This window comes from Salmo salar, chromosome 01, assembly GCF_965601325.2.
Source record: "Salmo salar chromosome 01, fSalSal1, whole genome shotgun sequence".
In the NCBI taxonomy this organism is placed as follows: domain Eukaryota; kingdom Metazoa; phylum Chordata; class Actinopteri; order Salmoniformes; family Salmonidae; genus Salmo; species Salmo salar.
In genome coordinates, this window is record NC_138291.1 from 162,970,412 (window position 1) to 162,993,050 (window position 22,639).

General features: G+C 45.4%; 1 protein-coding gene across 9 annotated transcripts in view; it reads right to left on the reverse strand.

Annotated features, from left to right (window-relative positions):
- LOC106568602 (disabled homolog 2-interacting protein) overlaps positions 1-22,639 on the reverse strand; it is a 242,985-nt gene that overhangs the window by 42,565 nt on the left and 177,781 nt on the right. For all 9 annotated transcript variants that reach the window (XM_014139089.3, XM_014139084.3, XM_014139105.3 and 6 more), the window contains 3 exons: positions 8,904-9,057; positions 7,403-7,501; positions 3,138-3,692 (listed from right to left, as the gene is read on the reverse strand). In XM_014139089.3, coding sequence (XP_013994564.1) covers positions 3,138-3,692; positions 7,403-7,501; positions 8,904-9,057 — 808 coding nt within the window. The remainder of the gene's footprint in view (positions 1-3,137; positions 3,693-7,402; positions 7,502-8,903; positions 9,058-22,639) is intronic.

Genomic DNA, 22,639 nt, shown 5'->3' on the forward strand with positions numbered 1-22,639 from the left:
TATATACAATAGATTACATATATTGTGTAAATAAATATTTGGTTGCTGTGGCCAGGGAGAAATCATAGACCTGGATGAAAAAGACAGCCAGAAAATAACATTATGTAGAAGGAAAGGGAACCCAACTCCTGTGTAGAGTAGAGCAAAGGGGAGTTTGGCCCAAGGCTTCATCTGTAGCTCGTAAAGGACAAACCATACAGTATAAATATGGACGTGAATATGACATGATTGTGGACTAAGGAGATGATTGTGGACTACAGGAAAAGGAGCACCGAGCACGCCCCCATTCTCATTGACGGGGCTGTAGTGGAGCAGGTTGAGAGCTTCAAGTTCCTTGGTGTCCACGTCAACAACAAACTAGAATGGTCCAAACACACCAAGACAGTCGTGAAGAGGGCATGACAAAGCCTATTCCCCCTCAGGAAACTAAAAAGATTTGGCATGGGTCCTGAGATCCTCAAAGGTTCTACAGCTGCAACATTGAGAGCATCCTGACTGGTTGCATCACTGCCTGGTACGGCAACTGCTCGGCCTCCGACAGCAAGGCACTTCAGAGGGTAGTGCATACGGCCCAGTACATCACTGGGGCTAAGCTGCCTGCCATCCAGGCGGTGTCAGAGGAAGGCCCTAAAAATTGTCAAAGCCCCCAGCCACCCCAGTCATAGACTGTTCTCTCTACTACCGCATGGCAAGCGGTACCAGAGTGCCAAGTCTAGGACAAAAAGGCTTCTCAACAGTTTTTACCCCCAAGCCATAAGACTCCTGAACAGGTAATCAAATGGCTACCCGGACTATTTGCATTGTGTGCCCCCCCCCAACCCCTCTTTTTACGCTGCTGCTACTCTCTGTTTATCATATATGCATAGTCACTTTAACTATACATTCATGTACATACTACCTCAGTTAGGCCGACCAACCAGTGCTCCCGCACATTGGCTAACAGGGCTATCTGCATTGTGTCCCGCCACCCACCACCCACCAACCCCTCTTTTACGCTACTGCTACTCTCTATTCATCATATATGTATAGTCACTTTAACCATATCTACATGTACATACTACCTCAATCAGCCTGACTAACCGGTGTCTGTATGTAGCCTCGCTACTGTATATAGCCTTTCTTTTTACTGTTGTTTAATTTCTTTACTTACCTATTGTTCACCTAATACCTTTTTTGCACTATTGGTTAGAGCCTGTAAGTAAGCATTTCACTGTAAGGTCTACCTACACCTGTTGTATTCGGCACACGTGACAAATAAACTTTGATTTGGAATATACATCACGTGGTTTAGCTTCATTAAGTCTGGGTCTGATGTACTTTGGAATGTTTTTTAGGACTATTAGTTGGGAATATTTGGGGTGTGTTGTGGTGCTGTGGGCTACAATCTGGGTAGTGCACCATCAATAATGTAGCCTAGGATTCCAGGGAAATCTAAAGCTAAGATGTGTGTGTGTACACATGAAATGTTCAAAGCAGTATAAGGGACACAGAGCACCCTCTAGAGAGAAGTTTTCCATAATTTCTCCTGTTTTGAGAAATCTTCAGCAGGAGAAGGGTAGTTTGTTTGTCTGATGAGGTTTGCTGAAGCCACCCGAACTAACACCCCAAAAGACAACAGTTGTAAATAAATGAATCAGTCAATATATTCCTGACCAGGCTAAATGTATCCATTGGATTCTGGCTATCCCTTTAATAGCTTTTACTGGCTTTTCAATAATTAGTCTGCTCGTAATAATTGTTTGTAGAGAAAATTAGGAAATATAGATTAGTGGGGACAAAGTCCCGTGAAGCCGTCCATGGTGAAAATCAACTTTGAAACAGTGTCTCTCTGCCTGGTATTAACGTTTTACGACCCGTCTCCATGGGAGATGACAGGCAGATGAAAGAGGGAAGTAAGGGAGAGAGGAAGGTTTAACACTTTTCAGGGACACTGAAATTAATTAGGTCTAATTAACAGTGTGGCCATTTCTCCAGAGACGTACAGGGCCTTTCTAGCGTGTATGTCTGACCAACCCAGTGCAGGGACAGTGAAAGTCTACTGCAGCTCTCAGCAGGACCTCTTAAGTACTAATCGTTCATCATGGCAGTCTGATGAAGTCAGTCAGAGAGAGAAAGTCAGGGAGCTTCAAAGCTCTGTTCAGGAGACAATGTCAAGAGCGTCCTTGCTGGCTGGCTTGCGCTCAAGTTGTCCTTGGCAACTGGAAAATAACATAAAGAGAAAAGAGGAAAGAACCCTCCTCTCACCGAGGCAGCAGCCAATGAATGTTGCATACAGTACAATAACAGGCATTGCAGTAGGTAGCCAATATGATAGCTTGAGAGAGAGAGTGGGTGTGGTAGTGTGGTAGAGTGTAGACTCTACCACACTGAGAGATGATCTCATTTCTGAGATCCTCTCTCAGAAATGACCCCAAACCGACCCCAAAACAAGCTGAAAACACCATGCTAACACAGTGGGTTAATCTTGGCCTGCTAACACAACAGCTAATACCAAATCAAATCAAATGTATTTATATAGCCCTTCTTACATCAGCTGATATCTCAAAGTGCTGTACAGAAACCCAGCCTAAAACCGCAAACAGCAAGTAATGCAGGTGTAGAAGCAGGTGTACCAGTGCCTCTCTTCTCTTTAGTTCTGCTGAACATCCATCCCAAACATCTCTGAGCTTTACAACCCTGAAGGAAAGTGAACTAAGGAGAACTGAGGGTGGATTAACAGCAGTTTGGGATCTAATACTTTCTCTGTTAAACTAACATGAGCCCATCTGCTCCACTAGCGGTTAAAAGGAAAAAGTGAAGACTCTGTTAAACAAACAGGAAATAACCTCTCTGGCCTCTGGCTCTGCTGAGACAGCTGCTGGCCCAGGTCAAATATTAAAAAAGCATTTAGTCAAGTTCGACCACATTCATGAGGTTGACTTGCCTTCAGTTTGAACTCGGTGACATTGAATACCACTGTAATACAGAATAAAAGCTGAGTTCTGATAGCTGTGTGTTGCACAAAGGACTTACTTAGCCACCTTAGCTACCTTGAGCAAAGTCTCAGACAGGAAACATTGAGAGCGAATTGAACCAAAACATTTGTAAAACAAAAGTAAATGTGTGTAGAGTAACCTTTATGATCGCTAGGTTCCTACCTTGGCCTTGCCAGTGCTCTGTAGAATATGGACCAGTGCAGAAGCCATCTCCTCCTTGTTCTTAACACTGATGCCAGGCTCCAGCACAGAGCACAGCAACATGTAGTTATTGGTGGTGTACTCTGCAAACTCCTTATACATCTCCATAGGCAGGATGTTCATGCTCTGGTAGCAGGCCTTGATCCGAATCATGGGCCCTGGCGTCTTCCCCTTGTTGGGCGTCGGAGTGCTTACAGGGTACCACTTCTCCATGAACTGCCTCCCCGTCACCGTGGCGACTGGGATGTTGACCAGTCCGATGTAATTGTTCTTGTCTTTTTTCTTCTTCTTGTCCGAGTCCTTGTAGAGGTGGACCGTTATGCTCTTGGCAGCCGGGAGGTTGTTGAACTCAAAGTGCTCGCCCCAGAAGACGTTGTCGGTCTTGAGCTTGCAGGTGGTGCGGGCGTACAGGGTGTCGTCCAGACACAGCTCGCAGAAGTACTTCTTCTTGGCCGGAATGTCCTTGGCTTCGATGATCCACAGCTTCAGCATGTTCTCCACCCGACGGCTGTTGTCCTGTGTGGGGATAGAGAAAGGGAGGGGTGGGTTAGGGACAGGGTGGATCCCAGACCTGGGTCTAGACTTTAGTACATACTGACTGTAACTCAAATACTTGAGAGAGAGAAGAGGAGAGGTTAGGGTCAATGGTAGCCAGACCTGGATCTAATACATATCTCAAATAGTATGCAGGTATGTTGGTGCTACCCAAAGTTTATATGGGAATGTGGTGCTTCTCTCTGTAAACATTGTAGTTGCTGAGCCTTCCAAAAAAGAAAAAAATGACAGCAACATATCTAAAATATAAAAAAATACTTGAGATGTGCTGGATTTAAGTTGGACTTACTGGAGTGCAGGGAGAGTGGATGGAGTTTAGTATACTTTATAACGGGTAATTAAGACATTACACATTAATAAATAGATGATTAAAATGCATATGTTAATAGTACTCAATGGTAGATTCTGCATAAAAATACAGTTCATTATGCAAAATGTATTTAATGGAAACAGTAATACAATAACATTCTCATGAATAGAACTCAGCAAATGGCTTTCAGACTGTTTTGGATATTGCACGTTATTTTACACCCACTACAAATACTTTTTCCCCTCCTTTTCTCATTTTAAAAATGCTCTAATATCAGTTTCAGTTGAATACATTCAGTTGGACAACTACCCCCTTTCCCTTTCAAGCGCCGATGTTTACGGACAAACAAGCAAACCTACACTGTATCTAATCTGTGGAAAATCACTAAATAATTAAAGACTTGTGAGGCAGAGATGGAAAGATTCATATCCCTGCCAGAGGTCTTTTGAGAAAAAAAAACACTTCAAGGTTATTGCCTACATTTTTTCCTAAAGGAGATTTTTACCCAAAATCCAGAAACTCCCAAGTGATTCCATACATTGAAACTAGTTCAGGGAAGTTTTCCCTCTCCCTGTAGTGCTGTACTGAAACAGCCTAAAAAATGGGTCACGTGACTCTTGACGTTGCTGGATGCAGGCCTCACTTTGCTCTGTTGCCAGTGAATTAATGATTCAGAAATCCGTGGGCAAATGTGTTGTTTTATTGAAAGCGTACGGCCAAATTAGCTATTTTTGTCAAAGTACTATCGGTTTTGAGTCAGGAAATCTGTACTTTTCTACCTAAAACTTTTGCAATTATTTTATATAATTATTTTAAGTAGCCCACTGCCACAGCAGCGGAAATGGGTAACAACTTTTTTCAGCGGAGATGTGAACACAGCGTTACACATTCGTTATACCAAGTAAACAACAACCTTCAAATAAGCCTGATGACTAAATACTCGCGGGTGATGAAGAAAACTACTGAAGGAGCGCTGATGGTGTCGTTGAAATCATATTTATTTGAGCCCCACGAATTTGGATGAAGAATTTAGGCAAATTGAGCTTCAGATGGCCACTGCCGTTCTAGCCACCGCAGCTGAAGCAGTAGCTGGACCACAGCCACAACCCATCCCCAAAATCAACATAGACTGGTGGTGCAGTTGTAGCAATTGCGTGCCAATGCTGCGAATGAGGAATATTTGTGCTGCAGAGAATTTGAATACGTGACTACAATTCTTACAGAAACGGAGGAAGTTAATGATGATGATGAGCAGTTTGCTTTTGCGACTACAGGAATTTTGCATCCCACAGAAATTCTGGTGTCCTGGAAAAAAATGCTGTATTCCAAAAACAAATTAGAGAATGACCCCTGTTCCAGCTAGACCAAATGGACAGTTATCTAACGAGTAAGTAGCTAAACTTTACTTTGATGAATAAACTCATCATATACCTCAATGTACGGGACCATTAGTGGGTTTGTTTTCACATTAGCCCAAAAGACTATATAGCCTATGTTTATTTAACACAATCTGGACCCTCTCTTTTTAAAATTATATGCTGCGGTCATTCCACTCTTCAAAAGGGGGAGACACTCTAGACCCTAACTGCTACAGACCTATATCTATCCTACCCTGCCTTTCTAAGGTCTTCGAAAGTCAAGTTATCAAACAGATTACCAACCATTTCGAATCCCACCATACCTTCTCCGCTATGCAATCCGGTTTCAGAGCTTGTCATGGGTGCACCTCAGCCACGCTCAAGGTCCTAAACGATATCATAACCGCCATTGATAAGAGACATTACTGTGCAGCTGGATTCATCGACCTGGCCAAGGCTTTCGACTCTGTCAGTCACCACATTCTTATTGGCAGACTCAACAGCCTTGGTTTCTCAAATGACTGCCTCACCTAGTTTACCAACTACTTCTCTGATAGAGTTCAGTGTGTCAAATCGGAGGGCCTGTTGTCCGGACCTCTGGCAGTCTCTATGGGGGTGCCACAGGGTTCAATTCTCGAGCTGACTCTCTTCTCTGTATACATCAATGATGTCGCTCTTGCTGCTGGTGAGTCTCTGATCCACCTCTACGCAGACGACACCATTCTGTATACATCTGGCCCTTCTTTGGACACTGTGTTAACTAACCTCCAGACGAGCTTCAATGCCATACAACTCTCCTTCCGTGGTCTCCAACTGCTCTTAAATGCAAGTAAAACTAAATGCATGCTCTTCAACCGATCACTGCCCGCCCGTCCAGCATCACTACTCTGGACGGTTCTGACATAGCCCATCTGTAAACAGCCCATCCAACTACCTCATCCCCATACTGTATTTATTTATTCATCTTGCTCCTTTGCACCCCAGTATCTCTACTTGCACGTTCATCTTCTGCACATCTACCATTCCAGTGTATAATTGCTATATTGTAATTATTGTACCAGCCCCCCCCAAAAAAAAAATCTGTGACATCAAGCTCCATATAACATATTGTGAAGTTTCTACGTAGCAGGGTCTCCCCCACGAGGGCGCACATGCACAGTTGTTACCCATCTCCGTTACTATGGCAGTCAGCTACATAAAATAATTATATCAAATAATCGCTCATATTTTAGGTTGAAAAGTACACATTTCGTGACTTAAAACTGATAGTACTTTTGACAAAAATAAAAGAATAAAACAACGAATTTGTCCACACTTTGCGGATTTCTGAATCATGAATTCATTGGCAACGGAGCAGAGTGAGGACTCCATCCAGCAACGTCAGTAGTCACGTGACCTGTTTTTGCCGATGTTTCAGTACAGCACTACAGGGAGAGAAAGTTTCGATATATGGGATCACTTGGGAGTTTCTGGATTTTCGGTAAACTTCTTTAAAGTTCGAATTAAAAAGTAGTTTGTTAAATAATAAAAGATTAATGCGGGAGAGCGCTGTCAGATTTGCATTATTTCTTAGCTTGACGCAGGGAGCCATATGTTAGCCGCTCGCCTGCCGTCTTGCTGCGCTGTTGTGATTAAAGGAAAAGTGTTGGGTCCTCTGTTTGGCAGTCTGGTGACTGTTCTGACTGTGTTCTCCCATGGCTCTGTGTCTCTGGCTCTCTGGGGGTGCTACCACTGCAGATATACAGTACAATACCAGACACTGTGGATGATTTAACTCTCTGTCTGACTAAGTGTCTGACTCAGCTGCTCTGTTTCAATCAGGTCACTTGCTATCTTCCCTGGGCCCCTTGTTGAGTTAAGATGAGTGATGGAATTGGAATCCAGACGGCCTCTGTTTCTGTCTTTGTACTTGAACAAGAAGATTGGAATCAATCCAATACACTAATCGTTGAATTTCTATCGGCAACCTTCTGTAACGTTAGACCTCAGACCCCTGGTCTCACCTTGTTGGGGTGGACAGCTCTCCTCAGGTTCTCCATCCACTTGTCCCTCTCTGATGAAGATCGACAGGAGAAACATTTACTTCCTGTTGAGGTGGTGACCTGAAACCCAGAGAAACACAACACTCTGAATACTGTCCTTCATACACGGGGAACCGATGCAGGATACAAGAGATACACAGACTAAAAAGAGGAAACACACTACTATCGTACAATCAATCGTATCTTGATTTATGAATATTAGACTACACACACACATTGTGCTGAGAGATAAGGTGTCTGACAGAGGGTTGATGGAGTTGCATGAGGAATCATTGAATAATGCAATTGGGTAAAGCACTCGGTAGTGGTTGGACATGAGAGAGAGAGATAAATAAATAAAAAGAGAGGAAGACAGATGGATACAAGAGAGAGGATATGAGAGTCGTGCGATGAGAGTGATAGCGATAAGTAAAAGTCTCTTCGGTCCACGGTAGAGAGTGGCTGGTTATTTTTACCTCTCAACCTGCTCACAGAAAGAGCTCAGAGTGCTTAGTCACTCTCCTCTCCTCTCAGCACCGTGTCTACTGCCAGCAGGGCTCGTTTTAGAGCCAGGGTCCTGCTGTGTGTGTGTATGGTTACTGGTGCTCATCTCAAGGCAGTGCTCCTGTGGTTTGTGTGTATGTGAGAGGGTGTTCTTAATGAAGAGGGCCTTGCCAGGTGTCTTGTGTGGGTGAATGTTGAAGTGAATGTGTCTCTAGTGTTTATCTCTCTCATGTCAGCAGTATCTTGGCCCAGGATAAAGCACATTGGTCATACAAGCATGTATGTACTTGTGTGTCTGTGTATTTGCAGTACCTGACTTGCGGCGGCAGGTATCCTAGAGGTTAACAGCGTTGGGCCAGCAACCGCAAGGTCAATGGTCCGAATCCCCGACCCAACTAGGTGTGGAAAAATATCTGTCGATGTGCCCTTGAGCTAGGTACTTTACCCTAATTGCTCCTGTAAGTCGCTCTGGATAATCGTTTACATTTTCTTTGTACCTTTATTTAACCAGGCAAGCCAGAAGAGTGTCTGCTGAATGTAAAACTGTAAACGTAGTAGTTGGCCCTAGATGCCGTGAGTGCATGTGTGTGTGTTTGCTTGTGTGTGTGTTTGCTGGTGTGTGTGTTTGCTTGTGTGTGTGTGTTTGCTTGTGTGTGTGCGTTCGCTTGTGTGTGTGTTCGTGCGCTTAAAAGGATACTGTGAGATTCCTGCAATGTTATACTTTCCCAGAGTCAGATAAACTTGTGGATACTATTTGTATGTCTCTGTGTGTAGTATGAAGGAAGTTAGAGGTAGTTTTGCGATGCTAACTAGTGTTAGCGCAATGACTAGAAGTCTACAGGTACGGTAGCATATAATCGCAGTATCTCTTTAATGTACGTGTATGTGTCTGTGTGTGTGTGTCTGTTTGTGAGTGTGTGTGTGTGTGTGTGCGTGTGTGTGTGTGTGCATGCACTTCTATGGCTGTGCTCCTCCTCACCTGGAAGCAGTAGTCCTGTCCGAGGATGGAGCTGTGAACAGGTTTGATGAGCACCTCATCCTCCATACTGAGGTCTAGGGCCTCCACAGCACTACTGGGGCTGAGCAACGACTCGTGGCTGCGAGACTCCTTCAGCCTCGGCATCAGATTAGAACTGGAGAGAGCAGGATGGGGAGAGAGTGAGTTAGTTAACACACAGGGGAATAGGTGTGTGTGTGAGAGAGAGAGCGAGATGTGTAAGAAAAGAGAGAGACTGTGAGAGAGGAAGAGAGAGAGACATCAGTCCTCGGCTCAACACTACATGTACTGTACATTTTCTCAAATCAACACATGCTTACAAAAACTTTCACTCACACGTTCGCCATCACATTCAGCTAGCGTGTTTTCAGACCCTTTCACTCAGAGCAATCTCTCGTCCTTCATCTCTGATAGACAAGAACAATATATTGTACTGTTGTTCCCTAAAACACACTCTCTCTGTACCTCTCCAACTACATTCTGTTTGATTCTATTTTCTATCTACTGTAACACAGAGTGCAATGTTCTAGAGAAAAGCATTGTCATTCACAGGAGACACAACTCATTTCTTGTCTTCTGTTCTCAGAAGGAGAATGTCAATTTTCCTGAATTGTTTGGCAGACTTTGTTTATCGAAGAAAAAACACTATATATGCAAATTGTTGGATGAGAACTGTAGGCTCATTGTGATAGGGCCAATTGTTTAATGTTTGCATTGTTTTACGGAGCTCAGTAATTTGTGCTGATACACTGAGAATATGGTACACACACACACGCACACACACACACACACACACACACACACACACACACACACACACACACACACACACACACACACACACACACACACACACACACACACACACACACACACACACACACACACACAGGTACTAAGAGAGAGAAGTTTTGTTTTGGTGAAGACATTCTTGAGTTTACTAGCAATTATAAATATTTGGGTCTTTTTTATGACCTTTCTATATGGCACATCTGCCCTGGCCGACTCAACAAGTAGAGCTCTTGGGGGAGTTATAGGAAAAACAAAAACACTCAAAGATATTGGTTATGCCACGAATTCCAAACTGTATCAGACATGCGTGTGTCCTGTTCTGGGCTATTCAGCAGGAGTGTGGGGTGCTAAGAGGTGTCTCAAAAACAAACATGTCCATAACAGAGCACTATGTTGCTTTATAGATATCCACAAGTTTGCACCTATACTGGCAATACCTGGAGACATGGGCTGGAGGTGAGATGGAAAAGGCGTGTATGGTGAGACTGGACTAGACAGTTGGATATGCGAATTGCCAGAGTAGCCAGCAATGTTTTTCAATGGGATCTATCCATAGGGGGAGCCTGGGCAACTGAAGTGTCTGACCTTTTCCAACAGTCTTGACTGTGATTCGTACGAAAACCAAATTCATTTCGACATGGACACTATTCAAAAACAACTGATAATGAAATATGGAATAAATGGGTGGAGGAGATTAATGAAAACCCCAAATTGAGAACCTTTTGTTAAGGGTGAATGTGTGTGTGAGATATATATTATGTTTAACCTACCTAAAAGCAAAAGATCGATATGTGCACAGGTCAGATCAGGGATATTGCCTCAGCGTATTGAAACAGGTCAGATCAGGGATATTGCCTCTGCATATTGAACCAGGTCAGATCAGGGATATTGCCTCTGCATATTGAAACAGGTCAGATCAAGGATATTGCCTCTGCATATTGAAACAGGTCAGATCAGGGATATTGCCTCAGCTTATTGAAACAGGTAAGATCAGGGATATTGCCTCTGCATATTGAAACAGGTAAGATCAGGGATATTGACTCAGCGTATTGAAACAGGTCAGATCAGGGATATTGCCTCTGCATATTGAAACAGGTAAGATCAGGGATATTGCCTCTGCATATTGAAACAGGGAAGATCAGGGATATTGCTTCAGCGTATTGAAACAAGTAAGATCAGGGATATTGCCTCTGCGTATTGAAACAGGTAAGATCAGGGATATTGCCTCTGTGTATTGAAACAGGTAAGATCAGGGATATTGCCTCTGTGTATTGAAACAGGTAAGATCAGGGATATTGCCTCAGCGTATTGAAACAGGCAAGATCAGGAATATTGCCTCTGCGTATTGAAACAGGTCGGTATTGTGGTGAAATGGAAGAGGAAACACTATGTAACTATTGTGACCTCGAAGAAATAGAGAAAGAAACTCATTTTATCCTCTATTGCCCTTTCTACCACGATAAATGCTTGTTCTTATTCCAGAAAGCACACCAGATATACCCTAGCATTATGTGGCTGAGTGATGACGAGAAACTGAAATGGTTTTTTGTCCATTTTGTACATGTATTTCCATTTGCAGAATATTTAGATAAAGCCTGGAATAAAAGGCCTACCTATAATTAAATTATAAAAATATGTAGCTTCTATAAAGCAAATGGCATGTATACTGAACATAAATATAAATGCAACATGTAAAGTGTTGGTCCCGTGTTTCATGAGCTGAAATAAAAGATCCCAGAAATGTTCCATACACACAAAAAGCTTGTTTCTCTCAAATTTTGTGCACAAATTTGTTTACATCACTGTCAGTGAGAACTTCTCCTTTGCCAAGATAATCCATCCACCTGACAGGTGTGGCATTTCAAGAAGCTGATTAGACAGCATGATCATTAGACAGGTGCACCTTGTGCAGGGGAGAATAAAAGGCCACTCTAAAATGTGCAGTTTTGAGGGAGCATGCAGTTGCCATGCTGACTGCAGGAACGTCCACCAGAGAATGATGTCAGAGAAATGAATGTTAATTTCTCTACCATAAGCCGCCTCCAAAATTGTTTTAGGGAATTTGGCAGTACGTATAACCGGCCTCACAACCGCAGACCATGTGTAACCACACCAGCCCAGGACCTCACATCCGGCTTCTTCACCTGCGGGATTGTCTGAGACCAGCTGATGAAACTGTAGGTTTGCACAACCAAAGAATTTCTGCACAACTGTCAGAAACCTTCTCAGGGAAGCTTATCTGCATGCTCGTCATCCTCACCAGGGACTTGACCTGACTGCAGTTCGGCGTCGTAACCGACTTCAATAAACAAATGCTCACCTTCGATGGCCACTGGCACGCTGGAGAAGTGTGCTCTTCACAGATGAATCCCGGTTTCAACACTACCGGGCAGATGGCAGACAGCGTGGTGTGGGCGAGCGGTTTTCTGATGTCAACGTTGTGAACAGAGTGCCCCGTGGTGGCGGTGGGGTTATGGTATGGACAGGCATAAGCAACGGACAGTGAACACAATTGCATTTTATTGATGGCAATTTGAATCCACAGAGATACCGTGACGAGATCCTGAGGCCCATTGTCATGCCATTCATCCACCGCCATCACCTCATGTTTCAGCATGATAATGCATGGCCCCATGTTGCAAGGATCTGTACACAATTCCATGGCCTGCATACTCACCCGACATGTCATCATTGAGAATGTTTGGGATGCTCTGGATCGACGTGTACGACAGCGTGTTACAGTTACTGTAAAAATAGGACCCAATGCGTCTCGGCTTGGCACTTAGCATTAAGGAGATAGATTGGGGGTAAGGCCCTGCGATAGACTCGTGTCCTGTCCAGGGGGTGTATTAGTACATCAAGCTGCTTCACGCTACAGAAACAGGAAATAGGCTTCTGCTCCTATGAGCCGTTCTGGCTCGCACAAGCCAAGGCTACTTACTTACACACAATACTGGGACAATTTAAAGGCCTCTCCTTGATAATGTTATCATCACACAGGGCAGACTGGTAAAGCCAACTATATAATCAAGCACCTGCATCAGACAATGAAAAGGCTTCATCACAGGTGCAGTATAATAGTGACAGTATTCAACTTAATATGCTGCACAATATTTGAGTGCCCTACCAAGGTAATTATCGTTTTGCACTAACCGGCTAATTAGCTCAAAGCATCCAAATTGCTGCTCTCCCCCACTTTACAACACAATCAAGCGCTATATCACCCATACACTAATTCAAATGTAGCACTATGCCTCAGAGTGAGGGAGAGAAAGACAGAGAGAGAGGGGGAGAGACAGATGCACCTGCATTGCAATTATCATTAACCTTGCCCACGGCCCAATCAGTGAAGAGACGGCAGCACTGAATGTGAACAGCCAAGCTAAATGTGTGTAAACGTGGATTATGATGCAACTAGCGCTAACATCAGTCATTAGAATTTAGCCTCTGACTCTCAAGCAGCCTCTGTTGACTGATGCAGCTAGATGAAGCTAGTGCTAACATTAGCTTATTAGTGTTTAGCCTCTGACTCTGGTCTACTGGCAGCACAGTGACAATCTGGGTCAATAGCCTCTGTAATGAGAGGAACTATTTGTATAATAATGCTCTCTATGGAAGCCTTACATGCTAATCCTGTGTGTGTGTGTGTGTGTGTGTGTGTGTGTGTGTGTGTGTGTGTGTGTGTGTGTGTGTGTGTGTGTGTGTGTGTGTGTGTGTGTGTGTGTGTGTGTGTGTGTGTGTGTGTGTGTGTGTGTGTGAGCCCTGGTTCTGAATAAGAGCATTCCAGGAAAATGAGGCACAGAGAATAGCCATAGCTGCAGATTATCACCCCAGAAAGCTCTTTGTAATGGCTGCCAGCTTTGTCCTCATATCCACTGTCCAGCCTGGGCCGGACAATGGCATGGATCTCTCCCTTCCTCCCCCCCCCCCTTCTCCCTCTCTCTCTGTCTGTTTCACACACATGCAAAGTCATACAAGTGCTTACGCACATAGAGTATGAGATATAGAGGAACTGGCACACACAAACACACATACACGCACGCACACATACACAAGCACTCGTTCTGTCATTTCACACGCACACTCGAGAGTCCCCCTCCCATCTCCTCCCTCTCTTTTCCTCTCCCCATCTTTTCCTGACGTTTATTCGGAACGGAACACAGCTCAGAGCTCACTCCAGAGAGAGCTCTGTCTGTCAGACTCCAGATCTGGGAGCTTCTAGCCAATCACAGGGCACAGCTGCAGGGGGAGGAGGGGGGTGTTTGAACCGGGCTCTGCTCTCTGATTGGCTGCAGAGGTACCGGGCAGAAAAGTGAGAGAGAAACTGACATGAGAGAGAGAGGGAGTGAAGTATGGAGGATTAAGCAGAGCAGCGGATATGTGTGTGTTGGGGCTTGCTGTGAGGGGATAGGGGTGTGCTATCGTCTTATCGAGCTACAGGGTCTGAAACACGGTCCACAGACCAAGGACCCTGGCCAGCCGGATGCATCTGGAGCATCAATATTCCTGACCGTATTCAGACTGACAGGAAGACTGAGGGAAGCAACTTCAGCTCCTCAGGCAGAGCTTGACACTTCAGACCGAACAAGCTCTAACACTCCCATCCATCAAACCAGTTCCTGGACCTGTCAACCAACCGGCCCCTGCTAGGGCCAAACAGAGCAGGCGTTTTATTACTCAAAGAGGAATAAGAGGAGGAATTCTCCTGTGGTATCAGATGGGCCTCAGATAAAGTACCGATATGCTCTCTCTCTGTCAGTCAGACAGCTGGGTAGAGAAGAGAGTTTCTCTCTCTGTCAGACAGACAGCTGGGTAGAGAAGAGTTTATCTCTCTGTCAGTCAGACAGCTGGGTAGAGAAGAGAGTTTCTCTCTCTGTCAGACAGACAGCTGGGTAGAGAAGAGAGTTTCTCTCTCTGTCAGTCAGACAGCTGGGTAGAGAAGAGAGTTTCTCTCTCTGTCAGTCAGACAGCTGGGTAGAGAAGAGAGTTTCTCTCTCTGTCAGACAGACAGCTGGGTAGAGAAGAGTTTATCTCTCTGTCAGTCAGACAGCTGGGTAGAGAAGAGAGTTTCTCTCTCTGTCAGACAGACAGCTGGGTAGAGAAGAGAGTTTCTCTCTCTGTCAGACAGACAGCTGGGTAGAGAAGAGAGTTTCTCTCTCTGTCAGACAGACAGCTGGGTAGAGAAGAGAGTTTATCTCTCTGTCAGTCAGACAGCTGGGTAGAGAAGAGAGTTTCTCTCTCTGTCAGACAGACAGCGGGTAGAGAAGAGAGTTTTTCTCTCTGACAGACAGACAGCTGGGTAGAGAAGAGAGTTTCTCTCTCTGTCAGTCAGACAGTTTGGTAGAGAAGAGAGTTTCTCTCTCTGTCAGTCAGACAGCTGGGTAGAGAAGAGAGTTTCTCTCTCTGTCAGTCAGACAGCTGGGTAGAGAAGAGAGTTTCTCTCTCTGTCAGTCAGACAGTTTGGTAGAGAAGAGAGTTTCTCTCTCTGTCAGACAGACAGCTGGGTAGAGAAGAGAGTTTCTCTCTCTGTCAGTCAGACAGCTTGGTAGAGAAGAGAGTTTCTCTCTCTGTCAGTCAGACAGCTGGATAGAGAAGAGAGTTTCTCTCTCTGTCAGACAGACAGCTGGGTAGAGAAGAGAGTTTCTCTCTCTGTCAGACAGACAGCTGGGTAGAGAAGAGAGTTTCTCTCTCTGTCAGACAGACAGCTGGGTAGAGAAGAAAGTTTCTCTCTCTGTCAGACAGACAGCTGGGTAGAGAAGAGAGTTTCTCTCTGTCAGACTCTCTCTGAGAGTTTCTCTCTCTGTCAGACAGACAGCTGGGTAGAGAAGAGAGTTTCTCTGTCAGTCAGACAGCTGGGTAGAGAAGAGAGTTTGGACATCAATCAAACTTTATCTTTACATCAGTGGTGGCTGGTGGGAGGAGCTATAGGTGGACAGGCTCATTGTAGTGGCTGGAATGGAATTAATGGAATGAAGTCAAACGTGTGGTTTCCATATGTTTGATGTGTTTTACACCGTTCCATTTATTCCATTCCAGACATTATAATAAGCCTGTCTTCCTATAGCTTCTCTCACTAGCCACCACTTACATTCCCTTTCGATCAAATGTTTTGTAGATGGTGTTGTTGTAGTTCATCTGAACGTGAAAACAGAGAGGGAGAACATAGTGATTGGTGGACCATGCTGTGCTGAGGAAGAACTCAAACATCATTTTTCTGAGCAAAGCCCCGAGTTTTGGAGGATGTCCACCTGAAACATAGCAGTGTGAGTCAGACAGGACACGTCTTTCTAAACACCCCACTACAGCTACACTTCCTGCTCTTCAAACAAATACACGGGAAACAGCCATTGCCCTCATTGAGTGAAGAAACATACACAGACTGTCAAGATGATGGAGAGAGAGAGAGAGTGAGAGAGGGAGAGAGAGTGCGAAAGAGAGAGAGAGTGCGAGAGAGAGAGCGAGAGAGAGAGAGCGAGAGCGAGAGAGAGCGAGAGAGCGAGAGAGAGAGTGCGAGAGAGAGAGAGAGAGAGTGCAAGAGAGAGAGTACAGAGAGAGTGCGAGAGAAAGAGAGAGTGCGAGAGAGAGTGCAAGAGAGCGAGAGAGAGAGTGCGAGAGAGAGAGAGTGCGAGAGAGAGAGAGTGCGAGAGAGAGAGCGTGCGAGAGAGATGGAGAGAGAGACATAGCGAGAGAGAGAGAGTACGAGAGAGAGTGCGAGAGAAAGAGAGAGTGCGAGAGAGCGAGAGAGAGTGCGAGAGAGAGAGAGTGCGAGAGAGATGGAGAGAGAGACATAGCGAGAGTGCAAGAGAGAGAGAGAGAGTGCGAGAGAGAGAGCGAGAGAGAGAGCGAGAGAGAGAGTGCGAGAGAGATGAAGAGAGAGACATAAAGAGAGAGTGCGAGAGAGAGTGCAAGAAAGAGAGAGAGAGAGAGAGAGAGAGTGCGAACGAGAGGCAGATAGAGTGAGTGAGAGAGAGAGAGAGAGAGAGAGAGAGAGAGAGAGACATAGAGAGAAATATGCTAGAGGTCTTGTACAACCCTGAGAGGCTGTAATTTTATGTAATGTAAGGTCTACCAGTCTCCTTCTCCTGTCTGTCTCTCTCCCCCAGGGATAACCCCTCTACTCCAGGGTGGAGTCCCAGTCTCCTTCTCCTGTCAGTCTCTCTCCCCCAGGGAGAACCCCTCTAGTCCAGGGTGGAGTCCCAGTCTCCTTCTCCTGTCTGTCTCTCTCCCCCAGGGAGAACCCCTCTACTCCAGGGTGGAGTCCCAGTCTCCAGACACTCTCAATGTACTCCCAAAACACTTCATTAAAGTGGAATTAACATGGCAACCAACACACATCCATCTTTCTGTCACTTCCTCCCTCTGTCTCCACATCCATCACTCCATCTACAAGTGTCAGTGGGAAAATGAGAGTGACAGTGAATATCTGAATAGCAATGTGACATGTCTGTATTGCGTAGCAGTATATGTGTATTTTATATGATAGACACCTCTACCTAACTGTATTAGTGCTATGAAAGAAGCTGTTAAGATGCATGTCAAATACAATGCATTCTGTGAAGTGATGCTTATAGCTCCTGCATCAGAGTAGATCCCCTGTGATGTGTTTGTATCTGTGTGTGTATGTGTGTGTGTGTGTGTGTGTGTCTGTGTGTGTGGTGTGTGTGTGTGTGTGTGTGTGTGTGTGTGTGTGTGTGTGTGTGTGTGTGTGTGTGTGTGTGTGTGTGTGTGTGTGTGTGTGTGTGTGTGTGTGTGTGTGTGTGTGTGTGTGTGTCTGTGTCTGTGTCTTGTCATACCTCAGCTCATTCACAGATAACAACTAGCTTTACAATCATCCTCTCCTCTCCTCCTCTCTCCATCTCCCAATACCATCTATTCTCAGCTAATGTCTTCATTTGCATGCTCTCTCTCTCTCTCTCTCTCTCTCTCTCTATGTTTACCTGTGGATGGAGGCTATACTTGATGCAAAGGGAATTATCTTTTACATTAACACTGGTCTTTCCCTCCCATCACTCTTTCTCTCCTCACTCACTCACCCTCTCCTTCCCATCCCTTGTTCAATGGGCAGGATGGGGGGGGGGGTCTCCTCTCCTTCTCCCTCTGTCTCCAGTCCTCTGGGTTCTATTCTTTCCATGTAAATATTTCAGAGGCAGAGCAGGAATAGAACAGACAGGCCTTTTTCTCCCAGACAGAATATTCCTTCTGACGTACAGAGAGAGGAGATATATAAAACTAGAGCTGGGCGATATGGACAAAGCTCTGCTTAGCTTCCCCGTCTTATCGACCAGCCTGAATGTCTGCCTTTTCTCTTCTCAGAATACACCGATGATTCACTTAGCAGGGAGTCTTTCCACCGGCCTGGCCCGGCCCTGCTCATCGTCTGGGATACAGTCACCCTATCCAGCCCGAGCGCGGCTGGGCCGATGGAAACCTGGTTAGAATGGGGCCCAGGGACAGGAGAGAGAGGAGTAATGGACTCTAAGAGCTTCTGAACCCCGGCCCGCCCAGAGGCTGTCTGCATCCTGTTTCTATGTTGTAGTAAACTCTGTCAGATAGCCTATCAGACTGAGGATCTGGTAGGAACCCAAATCACTCGGCAACAGAGGTGTCAGGGCACTTAAGGGTGTAACACCACGCTGACTGACTTAGCACTCCACCAGGGACTGCAGATACAGTGATAACCAACCAACTGTAAATATGATGTGTGGGTAAAATAGTGCAGAGCTAAATTACACAGACAACTAACAGTCCACCCTAAAGCTCCTAAAACGGCTACATTATTAAGACAACAACCTTATTTAACCACTGGTCACATTCATTGGCTGTCCCTAGTCATGTGATTAGCTTCCCAGATTACTGTACGCCTGCAGCAGCAATAGCCTATAGCAGCAAAAAGGGACAAGAGCCGTAATGCAGCCAGCCAGCCGGTCTGATAAACAGAGGACAGTTAATGGAGGATAGTGTTAACACTAAGGCCTTCAGCAACAGCAGCAGGGCTGGACCCCACCTAGCTCTCCGTTGACATGGCACTCTGCTGTCAGCCCAGCAATGTTTCCTACCATCCATAAACGCTTCCGCACAAACTTACACTCACTCTACACGGGTGGCTGTCCTGACCTTATCACATGTGTCTGTAATACCAACATGTTTCAAGCAGACCACCATAGTGCCTGTGCCCAAGAACACAAAGGCAACCTGCCTAAATGACTACAGACCCGTAGCACTCATGTCCGTAGCCATGAAGTGCTTTGAAAGGCTGGTAATGGCTCACATCAACACCATTATCCCAGAAACCCTAGACCCACTCCAATTTGCATACCGCCCAAACAGATCCACAGATGATGAAATCTCTATTGCACTCCACACTGCCCTTTCCCACGTTGACAAGATGAACACTTATGTGAGAATGCTATTCATTGACTACAGCTCAGTGTTCAACACCATAGTACCCTCAAAGCTCATCACTAAGCTAAGGATCCTGGGACTAAACACCTCCCTCTGCAACTGGATCCTGGACTTCCTGATGGGCCGCCCCCAGGTGGTGAGGGTAGGTAGCAACACATCTGCCACGCTGATCCTCAACACTGGCGCCCCCCAGGGGTGCGTGCTCAGTCCCCTCCTGTCCTCCCTGTTCACCCACGACTGCATGGCCAGGCACGACTCCAACACCATCATTAAGTTTGCAGACGACACAACAGTGGTAGGCTTGATCACAGACAACGACGAGACAGCCTATAGGGAGGAGGTCAGAGACCTGGCCGGGTGGTGCCAGAATAACAACCTATCCCTCAATGTAACCAGGAGTAAGGAGATGATTGTGGACTACAGGAAAAGGAGGACCGAGCACGCCCCCATTCTCAAATTACGGGGCTGTAGTGGAGCAGGTTGAGAGCTTCAAGTTCCTTGGTGTCCACATCACCAACAAACTAGAATGGTCCAAACACACCAAGACAGTCGTGAAGAGGGCACGACAAAGCCTCTTCCCCCTCAGGAAACTAAAAAGATTTGGCATGGGTCCTGAGATACTCAAAAGGTTCTACAGCTGCAACATCGAGAGCATCCTGACTGGTTGCATCACTGCCTGGTACGGCAACTGCTCGGCCTCCGACAGCAAGGCACTTCAGAGGGTAGTGCGTACGGCCCAGTACATCACTGGGGTTATGCTGCCTGCCATCCAGGACCTCTACACTAGGCGGTGTCAGGGGAAGGCCTAAAAATTGTCAAAGACCCCAGCCACCCCAGTCATAGACTGTTCTCTCTACTACTGCATGGCAAGCGGTACCGGAGTGCCAAGTCTAGGACAAAAAGGCTTCTCAACAGTTTTTACCCCTAAGCCATAAGACTCCTGAACAGGTAATCAAATGGCTACCCGGACTATTTGCATTGTGTGCCCCCCCCCAAACCCTCTTTTTACGCTGCTGCTACTCTCTGTTTATCATATATGCATAGTCACTTTAACTATACATTCATGTACATACTACCTCAATTGGCCCGACCAACCAGTGCTCCCGCACATTGGCTAACCGGGCTATCTGCATTGTGTCCCGCCACCCACCACCCACCAACCCCTCTTTTACGCTACTGCTACTCTCTATTCATCATATATGTATAGTCACTTTAACCATATCTACATGTACATACTACCTCAATCAGCCTCACTAACCGGTGTCTGTACATAGCCTCGCTACTGTATATAGGCTCGCAACTGTTATTTTTCACTGTGTTTTTACTGTTTTAGTTCTTTACTTACCTATTGTTCACCTAATACCTTTTGCACTATTGGTTAGAGCCTGTAAGTAAGCATTTCACTCTGTCTACACCTGTTGTATTTGGCGCACGTGACAAATAAACTTTGATTTGATGTGTAAATGTGTGTGTATGTGTGTGTGTTGGGTGTGTGTGTTGTGACTGGGTTAGCATGGAATACAGTAGTGGACCAGGGTCAGAGCCTATAATGCATCACCCCATGTAAATGATGTACATTGCCTGCAGTGTGTGCTATTGTAAAGTAGCAGTCATCTTTTTGAATGAACTGATAAACGTGCTCTATGCTTTATACAAGCTCTGGTCAGTCCTGAATGGAACCTAATCACCAGAGTGATGAGTCATGGAAGAGGAATTGATCCCTCATATCGTGTCAATATTTGCAGTAGCAGCACTGACTGCAGTTTACACAGAAATGTAGCAAACATACAAAATAAATGCTGGTGGGTTACTTTGAATCCCCTTGGCCAAAACAATGCGCTTGGCGAGATCAGTAAGCTGACTGGCTAAGAGGCTGACAACACTGAGTTTATTTGGTATGAGATGCAGAGAATAGAGACATGATTGGGGCAGCTGACTAGGTAAGAGATCCAGTGAACTAATTGGATAAGATCTTTTCACACTAGATAGATGATTGGCTAAAATATTTTCAGACTAGCGAGATGATTGGGTAATGTGTTGGAGCTGTAGTGAGCTCCTCTGTAGCCTGTGCTGCGTTTTAACGCTCCAGTCAGCTAGCTAGCCAGCCGTAGGAACAATTGGGCATGGACCACGGCACAAACACTCTAACATACACATCAAAGGGAAATGGTCTGACACATGTTCAACACAACATTACAAAACACACACAACCACACATAGACATTATATCTCTTCTCTCCTCTCCTCTTCCCTTCTCTCCTCTTTTCTTCTCTTGTCTTTTCTTCTCTCCTCTTCTCTGCTCTTTTCTTCTCCTCTTCTCTCCTCTTCTCTCCACATTTCTCCTCTTCTCTCTTCTTTCCACATCTCTCCACATCTCTCCTCTTCTCTCTTCTTCTCTTCTCTCCACATCTCTCCTCTTCTCTCTTCTTCTCTATTCTTCTCTCCTCTCCACATCTCTCCTCTTCTTTCTACATCTCTCCACATCTCTCCTCTTCTTTCTACATCTCTCCACATCTCTCCTCTTCTCTCCACATCTCTCCTCTTCTCTCTTCTTCTCTTCTCTCCACATCCCTCCTCTTCTATCTGTTCAGATGGAATAATGAGTCCCTCACGTCTCCTCACAACAGATCTAGACACGTAGCCGTTTGGTGCGTATGTTTTTTATTGAATTATCTCAAAGTCAATGTATTTGTTTCTTCTTTCTATATGGATGCAACAATGCTCGTGTGTGTGTGTGTCCTCCTGTCAATCGCAACATCTGTGGTGGAACGAGCTTGGACAAGACAGAGCGAGAGGAAAACAGAACGGACAGATCCTGACAGGAATCACTGGAACGGAAGTTGTGTGTGAGCGGAACCTGTCTATTAATCAGACAGACAGAACAGAACCAAGTCAGTGTCACAGACTGAGATACCTCAGGGAACCCCAGAGACTGAGAGAAACTCTGCAAATACACTCAGATGATGTACTGGAGGTGAAATAATATGGTCATTAGAGGAGACACAGGAAAAGTTGGAGCTAATAAGTTAATGCAGCTTCAGCCAGCCTAGAATTCTACTTACAGTGGAATCTCTCCACAGAAGCCTCAGCCAGATATAATAATTATAATATAATAATTACCCATTGGCCATCTGACACAGTATATGGCCTTGATTGGTTTTGAGAGAGGGAGAGAAAGAATGGAGAGAGTAGAAGCGGTTTGGTGCTGTTGCATTAGTGTCCTCTAGCCTTGTACTGACAGAGGAAGAGGAGTGGACCACTCCTCACTCTATCACTCTCTCAAAGAGAGATGCAATCAAGACAAAACAGGGGGATGACACCAGGGAGATCGACGACGAAACAGATGTCTCCAGGCAGCCCTGCACCGCACAACAGGGGATGAAACACTGAGCCTTTCAGTGCCTCTACCAATTTATTGAGGAATAATCACAGCAAACACACCAATTCACTTTGAGCCTGCTGCCTGCCTCGCTGTGAGGAGATGTAAAGACACATACTGTATGAGAGGACGAGCTGAACACAGA